General features: G+C 38.8%; 1 protein-coding gene across 6 annotated transcripts in view; it reads right to left on the bottom strand.

The window, feature by feature from the left end:
- KDM4C (lysine demethylase 4C) overlaps nt 1–24,930 on the bottom strand; it is a 293,255-nt gene that overhangs the window by 85,613 nt on the left and 182,712 nt on the right. For 4 of the 6 annotated variants that reach the window (XM_040541823.1, XM_040541820.1, XM_040541821.1 and 1 more), the window contains 3 exons: nt 12,202–12,383; nt 11,140–11,356; nt 10,119–10,195 (listed from right to left, as the gene is read on the bottom strand). In XM_040541823.1, the coding sequence (XP_040397757.1) occupies nt 10,119–10,195; nt 11,140–11,356; nt 12,202–12,383 (476 nt within the window). Of the gene's footprint in view, nt 1–2,809; nt 3,259–10,118; nt 10,196–11,139; nt 11,357–12,201; nt 12,384–24,930 lie in introns of those variants that run through there. The other 2 variants (XM_040541824.1, XM_040541825.1) reach the window with 1 other exon arrangement.

The following is a 24,930-nucleotide window of genomic DNA, read 5'->3' as shown; positions in this document are numbered from 1 at the left end:
GAGCACAGCAAGCTTACTACCCTGGACTGTGGGAGAGCAGACAGTGCCCTCTTCAGGGATCTGCTTGGTAGAGTACCATGGGATAGAGCCCTGGAGGAAAGAGGGTCCCAATAAAACTGGTTAATATTGAAGGATCACCTCCTTCAAGCTCAGGAGTGATGCATCCCAACAATGAGGAAGTCAGGCAAAAACACCAGGAGGCCTGCATGGATGAACAAGGAGCTCCCAGCCAAATTCAAACAGAAAAAGGAGGCCTACAGAGATTGGAGGCAAGGACAGATAGCCTGGGAGGGATACGGAGGCATTGCCTAAGCAGCCAGGGATCAGGCAAGGAAAACCAAAGTCCTGTTAGAATTAAATTTGGCCAGACATCAAGGGCAACAAGAAAAGCTTCAATGGGTACATCAGTGATACAAAGACTAGGGAAAATACAGGCCCTCTCTGGAAAGAAATGGGTAACCTGGTCACCTGGGATAAGGAATAGGCTGAAGTATGGAATGATTTTTTTTGCCCGTCTTCACTGGCAAAAGCTCCAGGGCCCCAGAAGGCAGGGAATGGAAGAATGATGAACCACCCGCTGCAGAAGATCAGATGTGAGACCATCTAAGAAACCTGAAGGTATACAAGTCCATGGGACCTGATGAAATGCATCCACAGGTCCTGAGGGAAGTGGTGGATGTAGCTGCTAAGCCACTATCCATCATATTTGAAAAGGTGTGTCAGTCTGGTGAAGTTCCCACTGACTGGAAGAGGGGAAACATAACCCCCACTCTTAAAAAAGGAAAAAAGGAAGACCCAGGGAACTACAGGCCAGTCAGTATCATCTCTGTGCCTGGCAAGATCATGGTGCTGGATGACAACCAACCAGATCATGCCTGACAAATGTGGTGGCCTTCTATGATGGGGCTGCAGCACTGGGGGATAGGAAGAGAGCAACTGACATCATCTAGCTGGACTTGTGCAAAGCATTTGACCCTGATTTATTTATTTATTTATTTATTTATTGTGATGGTGTAATAAGTACACAAATCTATTTCCAGTCAGAAGACAGAATTAAAATTTTAGGGAAGTGGTGGTGTCACCATCCCTAGGGGTGTTCAAGGAAAGGTTGGATGTGGTGCTTAGGGACATGGTTTAGTAGGTGATATTGGTGGTAGGGGGATAGTTGGGCCAGATGATCTTGGAGCTCTTTTCCAACCTTAATGATTCTACAATTCTATGATTCTCAGCAAGTTTGCTGATGACACCAAGCTGTGAGGTGCAGTCAGCACACAGGAGGGAAGGGATGCCATCCAGAGGGACTTGGGCAGGCCTAAAAGGTGGGCCTGTGCGAACTTCATGAGGTTCAACAAGGTCCTGAATCTGGGCCAGGGCAATCCCAAGCACAAATACAGGCTGGATGGAGAATGGATTGAAAGCAACCCTGAGGAGAATGACCTTGGGGTGTTGGTTGACAAGAAGCTCAACGTGAGCTGGCAGTCTGTGCTTGCAGCCCAGAAAGCCAACTGTATGCTTGGCTACATCAAAAGAAGTGTGGCCAACAGGCTGAGGGAGGTGATTCTCCCCCTCTGCTCTGCTCTCGTGAGACCCCACCTGGACTGCTGCATTCAGCTGTGGAGCTTCCAGCACAAGAAGGACATGGACATATTAGAATAAGTCCAGAGGAGGGCCATGAAAATAATCAAGGGGCTGGAGCACCTCTCCTGTGAAGACAGGCTGGGGGAGTTGGGGTTGTTTAGAATGGAGAAAAGAAGGCTCTGGGGAGATCTTATAGCAGCCTTCCAGTGCCTAAGGGAGGCTTACCAAAAAGCTGCAGTGGGACTCTATCAGGTTGTATAGTGATAGGACAAGGCTTTAAACTAAGAAAGGTTAGATTTAGATTAGATATTCAAAAGAAATTCTTCACTCAGAGGGTGGTGAGGCACTGGCACAGGTTGTACAGAGAAGCTGTGGATGCTCCATCCCTGAAAGTGTTCAAGGCCAGGCTGGATGGGGCTTTGGGCAACCTGGTCTAGTGGGAGGTGTCCCTGCCCATGGTGGGGGGGTGGAATTAGATGATCTTTGAGGTCTCTTCCAACCCAAACCATTCTGTGATTCTATGATTCTATCATCTCCCTTACTAGCCCTATTAATGGCTAGGTTACTATGAAATAAGATACTGAGGCATATTTACCTGTTTCCTTACTTGTTCATCTTTCTAATTCTTTCCTGTCCCAAATCCTTTTGTCCTCTAAAAAATAAAGGTACTTACGTTTATGTAGTATAGCTACTAGGTGACTACATCCTTGCACATTGTACAGTACGTTGCCTTCTCTATAATGCCAGTCATTATTCATCCTGACTTCACTAGCTTTCTTTAGCTGAAGCATTTAAGATTAATGAGGCATTTGTTCTCAATCAAGACACTTTGTATGAATACAGTCACACTTTCAGGAGCCATGTAGATGAGTTATTTAATATTATTTGATTTTTTGTTGTTGTTTTGGGAGATTGATTTATGGCTATTTTTTGTCCATTAGCATAGAAGAATTCTGCATCAGTCTTCCACTTTGTCAATAATCATTATCAAATAGGACCTACTGTGTAGTAGAATATAAAGATATGTTATCATGGATCCAAGTGCATCCTGGAAGATGAAAAAGTTGAAATAAAATATTGTAAAGCATACTATTTCAGCTACTTAGAGAAGCTGCAACTGCAAGAAAACAGTATGCTTCTGAATCTCAGATGCAGTTTTACTTGATAATATAAAATGGAATTATCCATCATAGACAAGTCTAGCTCTGAAAAACTTGAGTCCACTAATGCATTTTTCCATTCCAAAATTTTAATGGCATTCCTAGTTGGGATTCACACAAAATACAGTTTCATTTAGTTATTAATACAGCTCTGACTCCTATACTGCTTTCATCTTTTATTGTTTAGAAAATTGTACAGATATATAAGCACCTAGTAGAGAACAGATTTTCTATAAAGTCAACATAACTACCTGGAGTTTAGGTATTATTTAACAAAATTAACAACAACACTTTATTGTTTAAGCAAAAGAATGAGAAGGAACCTTCCCCCCTTAGACATGACTTATGAACTCTAAACCAGCATTTGTAACACTGTTTCCTTTCATAACTTCCATTTTATTCTCCACCGCACAAAACTTCTCTTTCTCCTTGCTTTCCAATCAATCTTCCCTCCAGGATTTAAAGCTTTACCCAGAAAAGAATTCTTCAGACAGGTCTTCCTCAGCTAAATCTCCTCCTTCTAGGAATCAATGTGACAAGGAAGAAAACCAAATTTCAGACATTCCGTAAGTCAGAGTTTCAAGCAACAGATACTTTTGGATAATATAAAATCTGCTGATTTTGTGCACTTTTCTTGAAGCAATAATTTAATTTTTGAAAACGTGTGTATATAATCCCTACAGTCAGTCAGATCTCAGTTCCACATCTTCCACAACAGTTGTACTGTTCAGGAATGCTTACACTGAACACAAATCTAGATGAGCAATTTTTTTCCTTTTGTTTCATATAGTAACTTTCAGTCTGAACTGCCTTAGCTGGAATGTGAAGTATATTCACTCTATATTCCCTACATCAAAAATAGTCATGCAAATAAGTACTTTTCTTTAACTATGTTCTCCCCTTCCAGAGAGGCTTGTGGTGCTACACAGCAATTTAAAATACAATTAAAGCATCATATGTGTAACAACAGATATAAAAAAATTAAACAAATAAAAAACTGATTTGTGAAAGAAACATAAGCATATAATTCAAAGGGAGTGTAAAATTTCCAGCTGCAGGTTGGCATGACTAACACTAATTGCATATTTTTTTAAAAGGAAAATAGTACTCTGGGCAGCAGTATATTTAATTAACTTGGCTTTTTTTAAACTTCCACAAAAGACTGGTTAAAAGAAAACCACGTTTATCTTAAGTATGAAGCTAAGATTAGATTAAAGCATGATACTGTTTTGAAGTGAATGCTCTTAGGATAATCTAAGGGTATTGTCCAATCTCTGAAGAAATAGAAGCTTGATGCAAAAATGACAAATAGGACCCAAATAAGTATCAGCAGTTCTTAATCATGCTGATGTCAGCAAGGAATTCCATTCAAGCAAAACTACATTAATACAATTGTCTATCCAACTGATGATTTTCTTCACCAAAGAGAACTATAGTCACAATCACACTGCTTTGCAATGAGTAATACTGTTCAAACAGGAGTAAGAGAACAATAGAAAAAAGTAACCTGTGCATATTTTGGTTTTCTGACTCAAGCCATGATCAACTCTTCCTCAACTACTCCTGACAAATGTTTGTCTAACATGTTTTTAAAAATCTTAAAGGAGTAGATTCTACAAAATCTCTACACTGCGTTCCAGTATTTCACTATTTTTAGAAAGAAAAATAGGCAGGATGTCATGGTATTAACATAAGCTTCTGTTGATACAGTTTAAAGCTGCTACAACTCACCTTGTCCCTAAAATGAAGGAATGGCAATTGATTATGTTCATCTTTGATGCATATATATAATTGTATATATGACACTACTATTTATTTCCTTTCTATTTTCTCCTGGCTACACTGAAGAAGCATAATTTTTTTCAATCCTCCCTTAACGAATGATTGATGTCTATGAGGAATGATCGAAAGAATTTTTTTAATTTTTTTTTTTTTAGATATCCATGACTTTTTTTTTTCTTCCAGCCCGTTCAGTCTAATGAGTATTTTTGAAGCATGTGTGTTCATTGCCAGACACAGTTCTTCAGCTGGGCTCTCATGAAACATTAAGAGAACAAAAAGATTATTCCATATCTTTTCCAGGCTTCAATCCAAATATAAACTTAAACATCCTGGTCTGACGTTTCATGATTTATAGACCTCATAACCTTCATTAGCATTGTCACCAGAGTGGTCAAAACTCCAGATGGCAGCAGGAGCTATTGCCTAGCCAGACACTCTCATCTTGTATACGCATAGCTGGTAACTCTTCTAAGTACAGAATCATGGAGTATCCTAAATTGGAAGGGACCCACAAAGAGTCCAACTTCTGGCTCCACACAGGCTCACCTAAAAATGGTTATCAATGGTTACCACCTGGCTTGGTGCTATAGAAACTTCCCTGGGGACCCTGTTCCAGTGCCCTACCACCTACAGGTACTGTACCTCTCTCCACTGAATTCTGTAAAATAATGTATTTTACACTATTTCTTCAATATTGTAATATTATTACTACCATACAAAATAGTAGGTTCAAATCCAAAATACTAATTTTAACCCAAAATAGTAAAGCTCAGCTTATGAAATGCCCTGGGTCCTTGGTTCTTCCTGCAGAAAATTCATCAGGAATACTTCTTTACTGAGCCTTTCGTTTCACTGAAATATTGAAATAAATGAAGAAAAAATATTTTGAATACTACTTGACAAGTAATAGACAGTTACAGAAAAACCTTTGACATATCCTACAAGTTTAACACCTTGGTAGTTTCACATGAAATTTCCCCATCCCCCATGTGATCATCTTATATTACTTAAAATAGACCACTCTAGATTTCCAAGTATGTTCCAAAAGGACATGAAGAGTAATCAGCAAATGTTGCACAGAATTTTATCACCCTTTCAGTGACTTAAGAGTCTGATGAGAATGATGGCTGGTGGCTTGAGATACTGAGGGCTGAAAACAGATCCATATTCCTGTATGTTTGGCAGTGACTCATCTAGACCACCTCTCTTATGTGGCTTGAATATCAGAATTTAAAGCATTATCCAAATCTGAAAGTTCAGATGCATCAAATCTTTTGTTTGTTCCTTATTTACAGGAGGTGTCATGGCAAAAAATATCAGGTGTTTTTTCTTTAAATACATATGACTTTGTACTCTGTTATTGTTTAGGTGTTTAGAAATAATTGATAGATTGATCATTTGTTCAGTATTTCTCTTGGAATTCAAGTTAGGTTAAATGTCACAATTCCTGACTTGGGGCCCCACTTCCTGCCTTTATAAAAGACGATATTAAATTTTCCAGGCTGTTGGCACCTTACTGAAGCTTTGTAAATTCTCAGAGATAATCACAAATAGTCCTGAGATTTCTTCAGCATCTCAACAGTTTTGAAAGACGCTACTATTGAAAAAGAAAAACTGAATCAGGTATCACTGACATATGAGTAAATAATAGCCTTATTTGTATCATTGAACTGTTGGATTTTTGCTATTTAACTTGGGTAACAGATTTAATGTCTACTGTTTATCATTTCTACTTCTTTTAGATGACAGTGAACAGTTCACATTGACATGTGAAAAATATGTAATAAGAAATACAAGACAGCAAATTAAGTAGAACAACTTTTAAGTAAATTTAGTGTTTAGGGAGGGATGCTAGATTTATAGCCCCAGAAAAAAAGGAAAAGCAATACTATACACAAAAATAAAGCATATATATAAGCAAGCAATATTAATTTAGTCTCTAAATAGTACACAGCTAACTTGCTTCTTCTGCTACTTAAGAATGGGAAGGCAATTTTTTCACTATACATCTATTCAATCTTCAACAAAACTCCCCAGCTGAATGACTTTAGCCATTAAGAATGCAAATTTTATTCCACAAACATATCTTAATGAAGAGATCTCTCAGGGTACGAGTTCATTTCACTTAGGTCACCAAATCAGAGCTAAATAAAAACCAAGTTGTCAGCACTAACTATTTAGTTGTACAGTTATCAGTACACATAAAAAATCACAGCATTCAGTTAAATATAATAGATTAAGTTTACATTAAATAGGTTGTCCTAGTAAGCATATATACTGTCTAGTCTTTACACAGTGAAAATGTTGCTCCTTTCCACTCCTACCACTTTCTTGTTACCTCTGACAAGAAATTTCAGAAATTCTATCTTCTCTATAATTGCCAGCGTGTATTATTTTCAAAAATCCAATACTAAGATCACATTGCAAAAAGGTTCTATTTGGCTATTTTCTGTATGGTTTTGAGTTATTTTTCCACTAACTCATCTCCTCAAATAATTTGGCCAAAAAATGCTTTCCATAAAAAATGGATCTTCCTCATTTTCAGTGTTATATGTATCATAATAGAATAAAACCAAACCTCTTCAGTAAAACATGCATAATTCTTCACAGGTAAGATGTTAATGAGTAATTGTATAGTACTGAAAGTGCTTCAGTTTTGACAAATGAACACTGTCTTGGGTGAATTTTTTTCCTTTAAAAGTTGGCAAAAGAAAAATCCCAATCAGGTCAAGATTTAATCTCCCCAGCTTTTTTCTTTTTCTATCACATTACACTATTCCTCCTTCATCACACCATAGTGAATACAGCGTGGTATTAGACAGAGAGCTAAGAAGAGATGGAAAGGAAAATTAAAAGCACAATGCATAGAGACCAGACAGAAAACACAAAATAACTGATATATTTTCCCCCTCTATTCTCATGAGACCCCACCTGGAGTAGTGCGTTCAGCTCTGGGGCACAAAACATGAGAAAGAAGAAGACCTGTTGGTGCAGATCCAGAAGAGGGCCATGAAGATGATCAGATGGCTCAAGTAACCCTCCTGTGAAGACAGACTGAGAGAGCTGTGGTTGTTCAGCCTGGAGAAGAGAAGGCTCCAGGGAGACCTCACAGCATTCTTCCAGTACCTAAAGGAGCCTCCAGGAAAACTGGAGAGGGACTTTTCATCAGAGAGCGTAGTGATAGGAAAAGGGATAATGCTTTAAACTAAAAGAGGATAAATTTAGATAGGGGTTGGAACTAGATGATCTTTAAGGTCCTTTCCAACCCAAACCACTCTATGATTCCATGAGCATCTAATTCCAACCCAACTGACATGGGCAGGGACATCTCCCACTAGACCAGGCTGCTCAAAGCCCCATCCAACATTGCTTTAAACATTTCCAGGGATGGTGCATCCACAGCTTCTCTGGGCAACTTGTTCCAGTGTCTTGACACCCTCATACTAAGAAATTTATTCTTAATATCCAACCTAAATAGGTTAGATAGGACAAGATGGCAGATTTAGATTAGATATAAAAAAGAAATTCTTTACTATGAGGTTGGTGAAGCAGGTAGCCCAGAGAAGTGTTCAAAGCCAGGTTGGACAGGGCTTTGAGCGCCATCCCTGCCCATGACAAGGGAGTCAGCTAGATGATCTTTAAAGGTCCCTTCCAACCCAAACTGTTCTATGAATCTATGAAATTAAATAATCAAGTCAGTAATTATCTATATTTGTTCTTATATTCCACACACTGTTGTGCTATCTGAATGTTCACTTCAAGAAGATCTGCAAAATAACCTTAACGTACCAGAACAATTTTAGAATCCTATCTACAAGAAGCATTAACAAATTACAGGACTGAATTTTGTTTTACATTTTTTCAGTAACCTTTGATGAACACGCTACTTGACAAACAGACAAAGACAAAGATTTCTTCAAACTTCCCTACAAATGTGTTACTGTTCTATGGCAATTAGCGTCAGGTTCCAAGCTAATGTTCTAAATTTTTCAGTTTTTAACAGAAACAGTTACCCTATTGCTGTCATATGAGAGATCTCATGAAAATGGACGTTCTCCTTAAAATTCCATTATTTATCACAGGCGTGTTCTCCCCAAAAGGAAATTAACACAACTTTCTGATAGAAGAGTGGGGCTGCATAACCCTGCTTATCTGATAATTAGATACCAAGTTAACAACAACCTTTCATTTGCTAGGAAGGACTTTTTTCTTTTCCCCTCGACCTTCCCCTGACTAGAACAATAGTTAGAAAAGCAGTTCCTGAGATCCTGAAACTCACAATTGTCTGATAAGAAAGCTATAACAAGATTTTCTGATTACCTACGCAAGATGAAAATTGGATTTTACCTAGTAAGAAAGCCTTGACTTCTAAGATGAAAACACATAACAGAGATAGAAATTGATTCAATAAATATTTTAATAGCTATTCACTGAGAAAACAGGACTAAACATTATTAATGGACTATATTTTTGTAATGAGCAATCCTAAATCACTATTTTTGTTTTGTTTTTCCCAGCTTAGGTAATATCTGCAGTAAAAGCATCAGTTCCTTTTTTGTTTCCTTAATATTGTTGTTTCCTTAGCATTTACAGATGAACCTTAAAAAGTTGAGAGAGTAGAAATTCAAAGGTTTTACATTTATTGCTACTTTCACTTTGTTTATGCTATCACTGATTTTTTTACAGATGCATTTCACAGTTGCAAGAAATGATGTTTGACAAAGTGGTATCACATTTTCCAGTAGTTTGAATCCTCATCTCTTCTTCAAAATATCTCAAAATTTTATCATGTCATTTAAGGATTTACATTTTTAAGGCACTTGAAATATCTGCTTTTAATTCAATAATTGAATGAAGAAAAGCTGTGCTGACATCAAAACCGATTACCACATTTCCTCAAGTTGTTTTAAAGAAAATAAGTATTATTTGACTTACCAGTGCAGCTGACAGATGAATGTTGGTGAAACATAAGAATTTAAACTGGTTGTTTTTTAAATGAATGTATGCTTAGAGATTTTTATTAACTATTAACTGCTTTTCTATTTATTCCCGACTATATAAAACTACTGCATACTGCTTTTAATATTAAACAATACTCATTTATGGGCTTCAGAAGTGAAACCTTTTTCTGACTGTACAGCATAGTAAAGCCAAATGCTGTAAAAGAACAATTTCATTCCTGAATGTAATTTATTATTCTCTTTCCCCTTCTCTATTCCCCAGCTGCCCACACATACATAACCAAAAGTCTAAAATATTTTTATGAAATCTCATTTTCTCTCTCTCATGTGCATTTAAATTTTCAGTTATTTCATTGAACAAGGTTTTACATCTATATTCTGTTAGCCAAACCGTTTTTCTTGTGTGTAGACCTTCTCCAAGTTTGTCTCTCTCTATGCAGTTACATTTTACACTGAAATCTAATAATATTTTGCAATTTTTTTTTTCTCAGCAAAAGTGCGTCAAGTAAAAAATATGCAAAAGCTACATTCCATATGGAATAATCCATGTGTTTTTTGCATTTATTTTTACTGTTGTTTTCCTTTTCTTTTTTTGATCTGTAACGTTTTAGATAACCAAGCAAAATATAAAACTTACGGCTGTCCAGGCTTCTTTTCTGCATCGAGAACACAACCATTCGTTATGGATTTCATGAGGAGGAACACCGTAGCAACCTAGAATAAGAGACTTGATTTGAGTAATAAATTCTGCATTTCTATCTATGATGTCATACAATTCAACTGTGTACAAACACTAGTCAAACATAAACTGTGGCCCTGTGATCAAGGAGACTTTCCTAATGCTAGGGTTGCTGCCATTCTGTATATTTAAATACACACAAATTCCATGTACGTATGTGTATACACAAACACATATTCCATATATATATGTGTATACACAGGCACTTCCCCAAACTTTAAAAAAAATAAATAAATACACAGAGTATTTATTACTTTATGTGAGTTCAACAGCAAGTCATCAACTCTTCCTGCAGTAACATGGTACAATTTGAATCAATGTACTGACATTCATTCTATGCAATTACACCACACTTCCATGTAAGGATTTTACTTGGAAGTAAAGACTTTACTTAAAGTCCTTACATGTAAGGACTTTACTTTACTTTACAAGTCCTACTGCCTATAGAAGATACTGCTGAATGTTCATGCATTCATCAGTTACTTGAAATAAAAAAATGCAAGGTGGAGGAAATTACTTCACACCTCAAGTCAATAGCAATATTCACAAGTCCTCAAATAACATTATTTCACCCCTACTACTTAATAAGAATATATCAGTATTATGCAGTGCTTTAAAATGGTGAGTAAAAGAGGAATTTTATCCCTCCGAGTTGAAAGAAAAATCAGAAGTCTGTGCTCGCCATGGTTATGACAGTTTACAGGAAAGTTAACTCTTCCCTATTTTCACAGCAACCATTAACAAATAATAGAACATATAACATAGGTTAAAAGAATGTAGCCAGAGTTCTCAAGCATTAATTATGGAAATGTTTTTCCAGTACTTACTTAGACATAACAGAAATCTCATTAACTATTAATTATCAATAAAACAAAATTTGAAATTACACTGCTGCTAACTGAACAATTAGTTTATTTACTTGCATGAACTCGAACACAACACTTTGCACATGAAATCAGAAGACTTGTTCCATCTTCTTCAATGAAGGCATTTGATGGATAGTTTTCAGTGTTTTCTTCACTATAAATAAAACACATCTCTGGAATAAGAGGTTTAGACTTTTCATTTTCATTCATCAATATTTCTTCTGAGTTTGTTTCCCTGTAAGTGGAACCTTCTTCTGCATGATTGTCTGGCTGGAAGATAAACAAAATCTATATTTAAGTTTAAAAAAAAAAAAAAAAAAAGGAGAGTCTGTCTTACTGCTCCTTTTGATGATGCTAAAATGACTTCTCCCCTCCCAGCTCCCCACTAACAATGTTTTATAAAAAAATTAACTGCTTCTGGGTATCTATCACAATCATCCTGTAGTTCCTTGATTATTCAAATAACTGTGAAATCTAAAAGAGCACTCAATCTGCAAATTAGTGTTATTGCAACCGCACTCAATGATACTGTACAACTGACTCCCTTTAAGCCTTTTAACTGGGTCCAGTGCAAATAAAGTCTTTTTCCCAGTTCCCATGCAGTTGGGCTTCCTATTTAATAGTTTCAGAATTAGTACTACGGAACTGTATCAGTATTTTTAGGTGCTGTTTGACACAAATTCCATATGCCAATATTGAACAGTACATTGCATTAGAATGTTTCTATGGGAATACTATTCCTAAGAAGTACCGTGAGAAGTTATTTTTCCAACACTGCAGAAAGGAGATGAGGAAAAGGCTCTGATGAAAAACATTTGACATATAAGGAAGTAGCTAAAAGACGCAAACCTGTGTGGATTCACCACCTTCAAAAGTGTAACTTTTCTCTACATAAGCACCAAACAGAAGATATATACTGTCTGCAACCAAGGATGAATGCAGATGGATAGAGTATCAGTACTAATATTAATGATATTGAGTTAATTTACTTTTCATACAAAGCAAATGCATAATTTTATCTGATTTCTAATTTGCTACTTATTTACTGGAAATGCTGTAGCTGGGCAGATATTTCACATGCTACCCGGAGACAGAAGTCTAAGGATCTTGCTTACCTTATAGTATGGCATAAGAAGAGTGCAAATGGCACAGTGGGGTTCCTTTTTTCCACATGCTGCATTGTATTCTTTTTCAGCACTGAAATTAGGTACTCTTGTCTGCCAAAGGGAGATCAGAGGCCTAGCCCATGTCTCTGTCTCTTGAACTTCCTCTTCCATTAAGGTTGTTTCAGGCAGTTCTTAAAGAAAAAATCAGAACAAGAGGCAATTGGCACAAACTGGAACACAAGAAGTTCTGTCTGAACATCAGGAAGTATTTCTTTACTGTGAGGGTGGTGGAGCACTGGAGCAGGTTGCCCAGAAAGGTTGTGGAGTCTTCCTCATTGAAGGGCTCAAAAGCCACCTGGACAGGGTCCTGGGCAACCTGTTCTAAGTGTTCCTGCTTGAGCAGAGGGGTTGGATCAGATGTCCTCCAGAGGTCCCTTACAACCTCAACTAGTCTGTGATTCCGTGAAAGCAAACAATTGGTTATATTGGCTTTTTGGAATGGAGACAAACAATATTGAATTTTTCATGTTCATTAACAATGAAATCAAACAATGCTAAAGAAAATCTGAGAATGAATACAAAGTCTAAAAGAATTATGCATCACAGCAAGCACACAAGCACTTTGACACCTAGGTCATAAGTTGACTGCTCAACAGAAAGCATTAGAAAGTATTTCAGTAGCTCTTCTATTTAGAATTTGTACATTTGTACTCATCCACAACATTAAAGTCTCTCTCTCCACTCCTTAATTCCTCCAACCTCTACACCACCACCTATCTGGCTATGTACTGTGCCTTAAGCTTCTCCCAGCTGAAATATGTTATATCTAGCCATGCTGAACCAGACTTATCACTCTTTTCACACAAACAGCACCTCTCAGTTTTTTGTGTAATCTGTCACTTGTTTTCCAAAAGAAAACAAAACAAAAGTTATAATCAGTAAATAATGGGGAACAATCAGATCTATGATATAGCTGGACTGACAGGTACAGTGCATGCTGTAGTCCACTGCAAGAAAAAATTGTGTTATAATACTAGTGATCTGTTCTAGATGTTATAGAAGTTTATTTATGAGCTCTGTGTCTGCATAGTACTCATTCATAAAGTTTACTGTGAAAGTCTCTAGAGAAGTTGGAGAGTAAAAATCATATTGATGCTTAAAGAGTTTACCCAATAGGCATAATCTAAGAATAGTCATTTGCTGTTGAGAAAGATGTAGAAAAAGGAATCCTGGGAAAGGAGACCAAGTGTAAAGCCTTGCCCCAAAGAAATCAATAGCATAATTATTAATGACTGAGTCAACACCAGAATTTCAGCTTAATCACACATTTAAGCTGTTTGGAAACCTCAAGGTATCTTCACAGGCAATCTAGTGACCCTACCATCTGCAAAATATACAGATTATGAGGAGGGAAGTATTTTTTAATTGTGTAAAGTATTCCTGACAGGAAATTTAAAGCTTCTTCTACCCCCCCAACCCCACCCCCAAATTGTGTCCTTATATACTTGCTCTGATTAATGATTAGATCTGTGGTTCTGTTCATTCAAGTGGGCAGGGATCTTCAATCAATGAGAAGACACACAGGTGCAATTAGAACAGAAGAAAATTATGTGAATGTGGAAGGCAAAATGGCAAAGAATATTGAAAAGTCATCGAATAGAACTCTCAGATATCAAGAAAGGTCTAAAGCATGCAGTCTGTTTCTAATGGTGTATTTAAGAAAACATGTTTATTGCAGAAGCAGAAAATTCCAACAACAGAAATATTCAGTGAAGTATATTAAGCTGAATCATCACATTCTTTCATCCCATGACTGCCTCCATCCACTTCTCAAAAAAACAGCTTTATGGGTCTCCTCCTATGATAAATTGTCATAAGTTGCTGCAAAAGCACTATAAAGTTTATAGCATTTCTATCAGCTTTCAAAAAATCGGAATTATAGTATCTGTATACAAGCAAGCTCAATGTTTCAAAAAAGTAATTAATATATCCTGAATGTGAATTTTATTCCATTTTATATAGTTTCTCAGAAGAACTCACCTCAATTCAATAAACATTTGCCAATAATCCATATAGAAGAAAAATGCAAAATGTCTGAAAAAAATAGCTGTCACCAAGTCAATATTCAGCAGCAGTTCTTTATGGTGGATAATGCAGCTGCAAAAGAATGGCAATGAAGAAATAGCCAAACACAAGTAGGAGATGAAATATAAAATGCAAGGATCACTTTTTTAGTTTTCTGAATTACTTTTTTTCCTTTTTTTTTCTTTTAATGTAAAGGCTTTACTAAGCTCTTAAATTAAAAAAAAAAAAAAAAAGTCCAATCACATTTCTTCTATTACTTGCAGTTTTCCAGATCTGTAAAGTAAACAGATGTGAAATCTCTGCCTCTAGTTCCATTCTTATCTATTTTCCTTACAGAATGGTCTCGAATGTGGCTTCATTTTTGCTAACCTTTTTTTCCCCAATTTTGTTCTTTGGCACCATTTCCTTTTAGGAGCTTATATTGCCATTATTTTAAATATTTTCATTATTCTTCTGCCCTCACAGCGAATTCAGGGCTTGATCACTCCAGGTAACAAAGAGGAATATAAAATTTATTGAGAAGGTGTGTAACTTATATATTCTATATCTATTATGCACTTTGAATCTGAAATCTTTTCATCCCACGACTGTTGGACTGATAAACTCTTAGCAAAATCCGAACTTGTGCAAGGTTTACTGCTCCAGCTGAACGTCCGTACGTCTGTGGGGCCCAATGAGATTCATCCTAGGGTAATCAAAGAGCTGGCTGATGTCATCATGAGACTTCTCTGTTATTTTTCAACAGTCTTGGGAATCTGCAGTGGTCCCAGTTGACTGTAGTCGATGCCCCATCCCTGAAGATGTTCAAAGGTTGCCCAGGGCTGGATGCAGCCCTGGGCAACCTGATCTGGTGGATGACATGCCTGCCTATGGCAGGGGGATTGGAACTAGATCATCTTCTAGGTCCCTTACAACACAAGCCATTCTATGTTTCTGTGATTCTATGACTGGAAGCTGGCAAACATTGTTCCAGTTTTCAAGAAAGGTAAGAAAGAAGACCCTGGTAATTGCAAGCCTGTCAGTCTCACTTCAATGCCTGGAAAATTATGGAGAAGATTATTCCAGGAGTTACTGAAAAACACTTGAAAGACAACACAGTCAACAGGGTTCATGAGAGGAAAGTCCTGTTTAACTAACTCAATTTCCTTTTATGACAAAGGAAATGAAGAGCTCATTAAAGAGGTTAAGATTGGAGGAAGCCTGGGTTGCAGTGAAAAAACCCTGGTTGAGTTTGTGATCTCGACGGATATAGGCCTGGCTAAGAGCTAAGTCAGGACCCTAAACTTCAGAAGAGACAACTTCCAGCTGTTCAAAGAATTAGTGGATGAGATCCCATGGGACACAGTCCTTAGGAACACTGGATCTGATGAGAGCTGGCAACTCTTTAAGGATATTTTCCTTGGAGAGCATGAGCTCTCTATTCCCATATGTAATAAATCAAGAAGGGAAGGTACAAAACCAGCATGGTTGAGTAAGGACCTGCTGGTCAAACTTAGGCAGAAGAAGGAAATGCACAGATGGTGAAAACAGGGCCACGTGCCCTGGGAAGAATACAGAAATGCTGTCCCAGTGCTGGGATGGGATCAGGAAAGCCAAAGCACTGACAGAATTAAACTTGTCGAGGGATGCAAAGAGTAACAAGAAGGGGTTCTACAGGTACACTGGCTTCAAAAGAAAGACTAAGGAGAGTGTAGTGCCTCAGACAAATAAAGACAGAGAACAGGCAACAACAGACCTGGAGAAGGCTGAGGTACTTAACGATTTCTTTGTCTTGGTCTTCACTGCCAGGCTTCCCACATCTCTCGTGTCCCTGAACCTCTAGGTGGGGGCTGGGGGAGCAGAGTACCCCCACAGTAAGTGAAGAGCAGGTTTGGGACCTCCTGATGCAATTTAACAACTTCAAGTCTACGGGCCCTAATGACATGCTTCCCAGGGTCCTGAGGGAATTGGCTCATGTAGTTGCCAAGCCACCCTTCATCATATTTGAAAATCATGGCAGTCAGGCAAAAACCCCAGTGACTGGAAAAAGGAAAACATCGCTCCCATTTTTAAAAAGGGTAGAAAGGAAGACCTGGGGAACTACACATCAGTGAGTCTCACCTCTCTAACTGGAAACATTATGGAACAAATCCTCCTGGAGACAATGCTAAGGCACATGCAGGACAAGGAGGTGATCTGGGACAGCCAGCACGGCTTCACCAAGGGTAAATTGTGCCTGACCATTCTGATGGCCTTCTATGATGCAGTGACTGCATCAGTCAACAAGGGAAGACTGACTGATATCATCTACTTGACTTCTGTAAGGCCGTCGACAGGGTCCCACACAACGTCCTAATCTCTAAATTGGGAAGATATGGATTTGAAGGGTGGACCATCCGCTGGATAAGGAATTGGCTCGATGGCTGCACCCGGTGAGTAGTGGTCAATGGTTCTATGTCCAAGGGGAGACCTGTGATGAGCAGTGTTCCTCAGGGGTCTATCTTGGGACCAGTGCGTTTCAATATCTTCATCAATGACATAGGCAACGGAATTGTGTGCACCCTCAGCAAGTTTGCAGACACCAAGCTGAGTGGTGCAGTTGATACAACAGAAGAGATGGCATTCAAAGGGACCTGGACAGGCTGGAGAAGTGGGCCCATGTGAACCACATGCAGTTCAACACGTCCAAGTGCAAGGTGCTGCACCTGGGCCAGGGCAATCCCAGACAGGAGTACAGAATGGGAGAAGAACTTGTCGAGAGCAGCCCTGCGGAGAGAGACTTGGGGGTTCTGGTGGATGAATGGCTCAAGATGAGCCAGCAGTGCACTCTTGCAGCCAAGAAGGCCAACTGCATTGTGGGCTGCATCAACAGAGGTGCAGAGAGGTGATTGTCCTCCTCTACTCTGCCCTCGTGAGCCCCCACCTGGAGTACTGCATGCAGGTTCAGGGCCCCCAGCACACGAAAGATGTGAACCTGTTAGAGGAAGTCCAGAGGACGGCTACAAAGATGATGAGATGGCTGGAGCACCTCTCCCATGACAAAAGACAGAGAGAGCTGGGGATGTTCAGCCTGGAGGAGAGAAGGCTCTGGGGAGACCTCATTACAATATTTCTATACATAAAGGGATCTTATAAAAAAGATGGAGAAGGACTCTTTACTCGGGTAGATAATGATAGGACAAGGGGAACTGGTCTTAAACTGAAAGGGGATATATTTAGACTAGACATTAGGAGGAAATTCTACACTGTAAGGGTAGTGAGGCACTGGAACAGGTTGCCCAGAGAAGTTGTGGATGCCCCATTCCTGGAGGTGTTTGAGGCCAGGCTGGATGGGACCTTGACCAACCTGATCTAGTGGGTGGCATCCCTACCTATGGCACGGGGTTTGGAACTAGATGATCTTTAATGTTCCTTCCAACCTGAGCCATTCTATGATTCTATGATTACCCATCTAGTTGACCAATGGAAGCCAAGTAGACAATATCTTTTTGAATTTCAGCAAATCCTTCATTACTGTCTATGACAATATCCTTCTGGTAAAAAAAATGACTGGCATACAGCTTGGCAAGTTCTTACTATAAAGTGTGAACAGTTGGCTGATGATGCAGTACTGTGTGCAGTTTTGGGTGCCATAATCTAAGGACATTAAAGGACAGTGTCCAAACAAGGGCAACAAGGATGAAGGAAGGTCTAACCAGGAAGACATATGGACATAGGAGAGGCTGAAGTCACTTAGTTTGTTCAGCCTAGAGGAGATTGAGGGGCAACCTCATTGCAGCTAACAGCTTCCTCACAAGGGGAGCAGAGGGGCAGGTGCTGAGCTCTGCTCTCTGTGAACAGCGAGGGGACCCAAGGGAACGGTATGGAACTGGGACAGGGGAGAGTCAGGCTGGGTGTTAGGAAAAGGTTCTTCATCGAGAGGGTGGTCAGGCACTGGGACAGGCTCTCCAGGGAAGTAAGTGGCTGTGGCACCAAGCCTGCTGGAGTTCAAGAAGCATTTGGACAACACTCTCAGACATATGGTCTGATTTTTAGGTAGTCCTGTGTGGAGTCAGGAGTTGGACTGCACGATCCTTGTGGGTCCCTTCCAGTTTGGGATATTCTAGTATTGTATGATTTCACCACTCCTTGTCATTGCTGAATGATTCTTCCACAGGCATTGAAGTCTTCACGCTGAACCTCAGCCTATTATGATCCTTTTTAGACAAAATTTATCTTCAGTTTTTCAATTCTGGAATCAATTCTAGAATGACAGTTCCACTTCTCTTACACTGTTCTCTGGTTTACCACTGCCTACAGTACATTGATATGTTCAAGACTGTATTGTTTCTGCTTTAATGAGATCAGTATTTACATCTTGATTACCTATAAACTCCACCATTCCTGTTCTCCCTTGAATTTTTCTTTTACAAATCCTTTCCAGACTGAGGGAGTAAAAAGAATGCAAAGGCCAGGAGAAAAGCTGGAAGTACTCTTACAACATTTTATTTTGCTTTCAAGAGCCTTGTATTTATTTTCAAACCTCATTCCAAACAAAGTGAGGAACAAAATGCCATAGGCAAACATACTGAACTGCTACAGCCTCAAAAAAAATTAACACTTTTAGTAAATTTATTTTGCCCCTTGCATTATGTTTAGAACAACTACGTCCAGTTATTTTTTGACTGGAAGCCCTCCTACATTGCCTCAGTTCTCTAACATCTCTAATTATTCCTTCTGTCTACTTTGAGACAGCACTGTCTTCTCCATGCTCCTTACTGCAGTCTTTCAGTCCATTTGCATGAAATACGACACCCAAGCTCTCTTACATGATGCTCTTCCATGTTACTCCCTGTGATCTCTCTCTCTTCTTTACCAAAACAAGCCCCATAGCTCACCCAGGCAAGGAAAAATATCCTCCTTTCAAAGGGAGGCTAGCTAGCCCACCACTTCTGAAAGGAATGTGACATAAAATTAAGAGTATACAAATCAAGACTAGTTCTCTCAAGACAAGTTCTTGAGAGAGAGATATAACGTTTATGATCCTCTATTGTCACTATTGTATGTTTTATGATTCTCAGTTCTCTCCAAGAATTTCCTAGGCAACTCTGAGGTTAATTTATCATCTTTCAAGAGCTTCAGAAATATTATTTCATCTCCTCACAATCAATATTCACCTACCCACACATCAAAATCACAAAATGTCAAATAAAATTGATATTAAAAAAAGTTACAGAGTACGTGACTCCCATTATAGAATATGACATTGTTGCCTTCAGTAACTTTCTCACCAGGTAGAAAATGCAATCTTATACATAAATATTCTTCATAAATTGAATCTGGGCAGTTTCACTTTCTTTACTTTTTCAAATACACACCAAGAGCATTTACAGAAAGGATTTGCAAGTTAGCTTCTTAGCGGTTACAGGTGTAGTTACCTTCCTGGTTTCCATTAAGTCAAACAAGTTATATACCATGAATAAAACCTGAGTGTCTGGTTATCCAAAACAGGCAAGAAAATAAAGAACAGCTTTCCAAGCTGTTTTTTTTTTTAAAAAAAAAAAAAAAGGGCAACGTAAAATCACTTGACATGACAAATGCTGTTGTCCTGGATCATTTTACAGCCATTCTTTACTTGTTCATGTGATAATTCCAAAATACTGTTCATTTCCCCCTAAAAATGTGGAAAGCTTGTACTTTTGTAGAAATTATTTTGCTATTTATCCTATATATTGACTCCTTCCATTACTTACTACATAACTGAAGAACAATCAGTGACTTAGCCTAAAATAAATTTGCTTTCCTGACTCACATTGGTATGGGTGGGGGTTCAGGGTGCCTCATGTGAATTCAGAGTTTTGACCAGATATGTCTGCTAGAGGTACAGAGGATCAGCACCTCCTTACGCTCTTATTGCAATGGTAAAAGGGACACAAGACAACTGTAACCTCCAGTTTCACTCCATTCAAAATCCATTTCAACTGAGGATCCTCAAAGAATGAAAAGCCTGGAGAAGAGGAGGCTCAGGGGTGACCTCATCACTCTCTATAAGTACCTTAAAGGAGGCTGTAGCAAGGTGGGGGTTGGTCTACTCTCCCACGCGCCTGGTGACAGGACGAGGGGGAATGGGCTAAAGTTGCACCAGGGGAGGTTTAGGTTGGATATTAGGAAGAACTTCTTTACTGAAAGGGTTGTTAGGCATTGGAATGGACTGCCCAGGGAAGTGGTCGAGTCACCATCCCTGGAGGTCTTTAAAAGATGTTTAGATGTAGAACTTAGTGATATGGTTTAGTGGAGGACTTGTTAGTGTTAGGTCACAGGTTGGACTAGGTGATCTTGGAGGTCTCTTCCAACCTAGATGATTCTATGATTCTGTGAAAAACAATCTGTGGTGCTCACACCGACTGAAAATTTCAGAATCTCCATTGTCATAAGCAGGCATACAACTACCTATCAGTACAGTTTCTTAATACTCAAGATTTGACATAACCAAACTTTGCCTCCAAAAATCATATCTACTTTCCAAAACCAGTGCATAATGTTTCATGAAGCACTTATAAGCATGACACTTCACTAAAAATCTTACATATTGATACTTCTCTGCAAGAACCTGAGAATGTTGTCTGAGTGCTATGAGAATAAGTTTTGATGATCACTTATGCAACAATGCCAACCATCAACACCATTATTCACATTATTCAGTCAAATTGCTTCGTGATAAATTGGCCTTGCTCTAAGAGCAGCTACCAATGGCCCAAATAGATAATCTGAAAGATTCGGATCAGCCAGTGCTGTGATATTGGACACAATCTCTGGTATATAGTATATCTATAGCGAGCATTTCTTTTATAAAAACATGAAATGCAGCTAATGAATTTGTCTTGATTTGCATGTCTGCTGTCACCTGGATCAAATCACTGACACTTCCTCGCTGGAAGTAAGTTCATGAGTAGGATTCTGTATGGGTGCTTATCAGAATCCCCTGGTAAGAACTCAGATGTGTCATTTGCTTCTTTCAACTTACATTCCAAATTAAGAATTAATCAAAACAAAAGTGAACATTGCATTCTTGACACTCTTTGGGTAAAGAAAAGTTGAATCAACTTACAAATACTACAGAATACATCTTGCTGTCAGAGGAAATAAAATACAGGAGCTGCACCTGCTAGCCATGACAAGGAAATTGAATATACATCAGTTGCTCAATTGACAGCACTTTTCACGAGATTCCAAATTCTCATGCATAACACACTGAAAAATACTCAAAGAACCATCTTTAAAGTCTTCAACTGATCTATCTATTCCTGTTGTTTGATCTCCATCTGAATCATAACACCCTAGATATAGTATTTATTCCCATAGCAACAAATATTATATCAAAAATTCAAGCTGCCATGTCAGCTACAAAAATAAACATCTCTTTAACAGAATGCCTTCTCTATGCAGAATACTACCCCATGCTCAAGTGTAAATGTTATGCTTAACCTAAAATATAAGTGCAACTTACACAAATTCAAAATTGTTTAACAATGAGAAAGAACTATAATTATCCGATTCTCTTTCTTACATTTAAGTTCTCTTTTTTTCTGAGACTATTTGTCTCAGGAGATCTTCTGTAGATAAGGCACCATGATTACAGGCTGACTATACTAAGATGTATGTGTTCATTCCTCACTTAGAAGGGAAACCAAGAGAAGAACAACCAAGAACACTTTCTCAGTATGTATTAAAATTCTGTAACTATAAAAATACAGTAGATGGTTTATTTACTTAAACTGCAAAACTGAAATTCCTCTGGTTACCACATGAAGCCTTTATTATATGGAAATTTACATGCTTGAGGAATTATATAGAATAAAAACTAAATAATCTACACTAAAATAAACTATTTTTACATTTAAAAGGACTATTTACACAACATCTTGCAACATATAAAAATTCAATTAAACTAAATTTTTAAAAGATTTTTAAATGATTTACTATAAGAAAGAAAAATAAAGACTTGTAGTTGCATCATTAAAAACATCTACGTAGACAGAACTCCCAGAAGTCGTAGCTAAAACAGACCAGACAGTCAGGAAACAAAACAGCAGCAACTGCAAGCTTACGAACTAGCATTAAAGTGAGGACATGTAAAGGTGACACTATCGTGGTTGCCTGCTACAGGAGACCTGACCAGGCAGAACAAGTGCCTGAGCCCCTCTATAGACAGACAGCAGCAGTATCATGTTTGTAGTCTCTGTTCCTCATGGGGTACTTCCATCACCCTGGTATCTGTTGGAGGGTCAACACAGCAGGACATACGCAGTCAAGGTTTCTGGAGTGCATTGACAGTATCTTTCTCCTTCATGTCATAAAGGAGCCAGTAAGGGGAGGCGCTCTGTTGTACCTCACACTCACTAATATCGAAGGGTTTGTTGGGAAAATGAAGGCCAAAGACAGCTTTGGCTGCAGTAGAGTTCAAGATCCTAAGGGCATAGAGAAGGGTGAAAGGCAAGGTCACAACACTGAACTTTGGGCACTTCAAGGAGCTACTTGGAAGAGTCCTATGGGATAAGGCCCTGACAAGAAGAGGGGCCCAAGAAAGCTGGTTAATATTGAAGTATCACCTCCTCCAAGCTCAAAAGACATCCATCCCAACAAAGAGAAACTCAGGCCAGGAAGCCTGCATAGACGAACATGTGGCCAAATGCAAACACAGAAAGGAAGCACACATAATGTGGAAGCAAGGACAGGTAACTTGGAAGGAACACAGAGACATTGTCTGTGCATCCACAAATGAAGTTAGGAAAGCTAAAGCCCAAACGGAATAGAAACTGGGTGGGGATAACAAAGTCAACAATAAGAGCTTCTATAAGTACACTGGTAAAAAAAGAAGGCTAAAGAGAATGTGGGCCCGTGGCTGAACACGATGTGGTACCGAAACAGGACAGGGAAAAGGCTGAGGTACCGAATGCCTTCTTTGCCTCAGTCTGTGATAGCAAGCCTAACCCTCAGGAACCACAGATCCCAGAGACTACAGGAATAACAGGGAGCAAGAAAGATTTAGTCTTGGTGGAAGAGGATCCAGTCACGGAAATCTTAAGCAGACTAGACGTATATTTGTTTTATGCACCTACAACGGGTGAGGGATAGACCATGGTGATAGTCAGAAGTCCTTGAAGAGTGGAGGAAAGTAGATATCACTCCTGTCTTCAAAAATGGCAAGAAGGAGGACACAGAACTATAGGTTGGCCACCATGGATTCACCAAAGGAAAGTCATGCTTGGCCAGCTAGGTAAGACTGAAACGACTGGCCTGGTACATGGTGGCAGAACGTTGGATATTGTCTACATGGACTGCAGTAAGGCCTTTGACAATCCCATAAATAAGTTCCTTGTAAACAATCTATTGACCTATGGGCCAGATGAGCAGGCAATCCAGGGCCAGTGATCAGTGGAACAAAGTCTAGTCAGAGGCCAGTAACTAGCAGTGTACCCCGGGAGTTAATACTGGGTTCAGTCCTGTTTAACATCTTCATTAATGATTTGTATCATCCACTCCTCTCAGTTTTGTCATCTGTGGAATTGTTGGGAGTACACCAAGGGTCATGCTGCCGTCTAGAGGGACCTTGACAGACCAAAGAAACAGGCAGGCAGGAACCTCACGCAGTTCAACAAGAAGTGCAAGATCCTGCACCTGGCGAGGAACAACCCCAGGCACCAGAACATACTGGGGGACACCAAGCTGGAAAGCAGCTTGTCAAAAAAGGACCTGGGGGGGTCCTGGTGGATACCAAGATGAACATGAGCCAGTAGGGTGCCCTTGCTAACACTGAAAAATAAAAATAAAAATAAAAATAAAAATAAAAATAAAAATAAAATAAAAGGTATCATGCGCTGCATTAAACAGCTGTCTAGACCCTGCTTGAGCAGAGGGGACCAGATGACACTCCACCTCAAGCATTCTGTGGAAGTTAAATATCATAGAACTTCTACAAGCTACTATCCTTTTAAAGTTCAAAACATTATTGTAAATGTACATTAAGATAAGCTCTAATCTCAAACCAGCCACCACCTTTACAATTGTGAATTCATTTACAATTTACAATTGTGAATTGTGAACTTCATCGCCCATGTGTAATGAATAAGAGCTACAGGGACCTCACAAGATTTAGTTCATTAACAAGGATGTGTTACTCAAAGGAAACAAATGTGAAGTTATGTTTCAGAGTTTCAAGAATTCTCTGATTATAAGTAGGAAACAAAGAAACAAAAATATGAGGTGGTCTTTAAACAACATAGAAGGAGCTCCATGCTCAGTTATTATTTTGAATGACAGAAGAAATCTTGCAGATCCTGTGTGGAAGAGGACATTAGGCAGTGGAGACTCCTTTATTCTGCCTAACAAACACTTGCAGTCTCTCCTGAAATATTCTTTATGATGGAGGCATATTTTGTATGTAAATCAGGGCATTGTTCCTCTAATTTATACATTTATCCTTCATGCATCATGTTATCAGTCAATAAACCCCTACAATGTAAGAAGACTCAGAGGAGATGGGCAAGGGCTCTGCGCTCATGAATTTCAGGAAAAAAATCTAGGGAGTGACTGACCGCAGCTGTTGCAAAAGAAGCTGAATTTATCACAACATAAAGAGGACCAGATGGTGGTCTTTGTTTCAGACAAACAGCTGTATCAGTTGGGTGGATCAGC

This window comes from Cygnus olor, chromosome Z (assembly GCF_009769625.2).
Source record: "Cygnus olor isolate bCygOlo1 chromosome Z, bCygOlo1.pri.v2, whole genome shotgun sequence".
Taxonomy (NCBI): domain Eukaryota; kingdom Metazoa; phylum Chordata; class Aves; order Anseriformes; family Anatidae; genus Cygnus; species Cygnus olor.
Note: the sequence above shows the minus strand (reverse complement) of the source record. Positions and strands in the feature narration are given on the sequence as shown.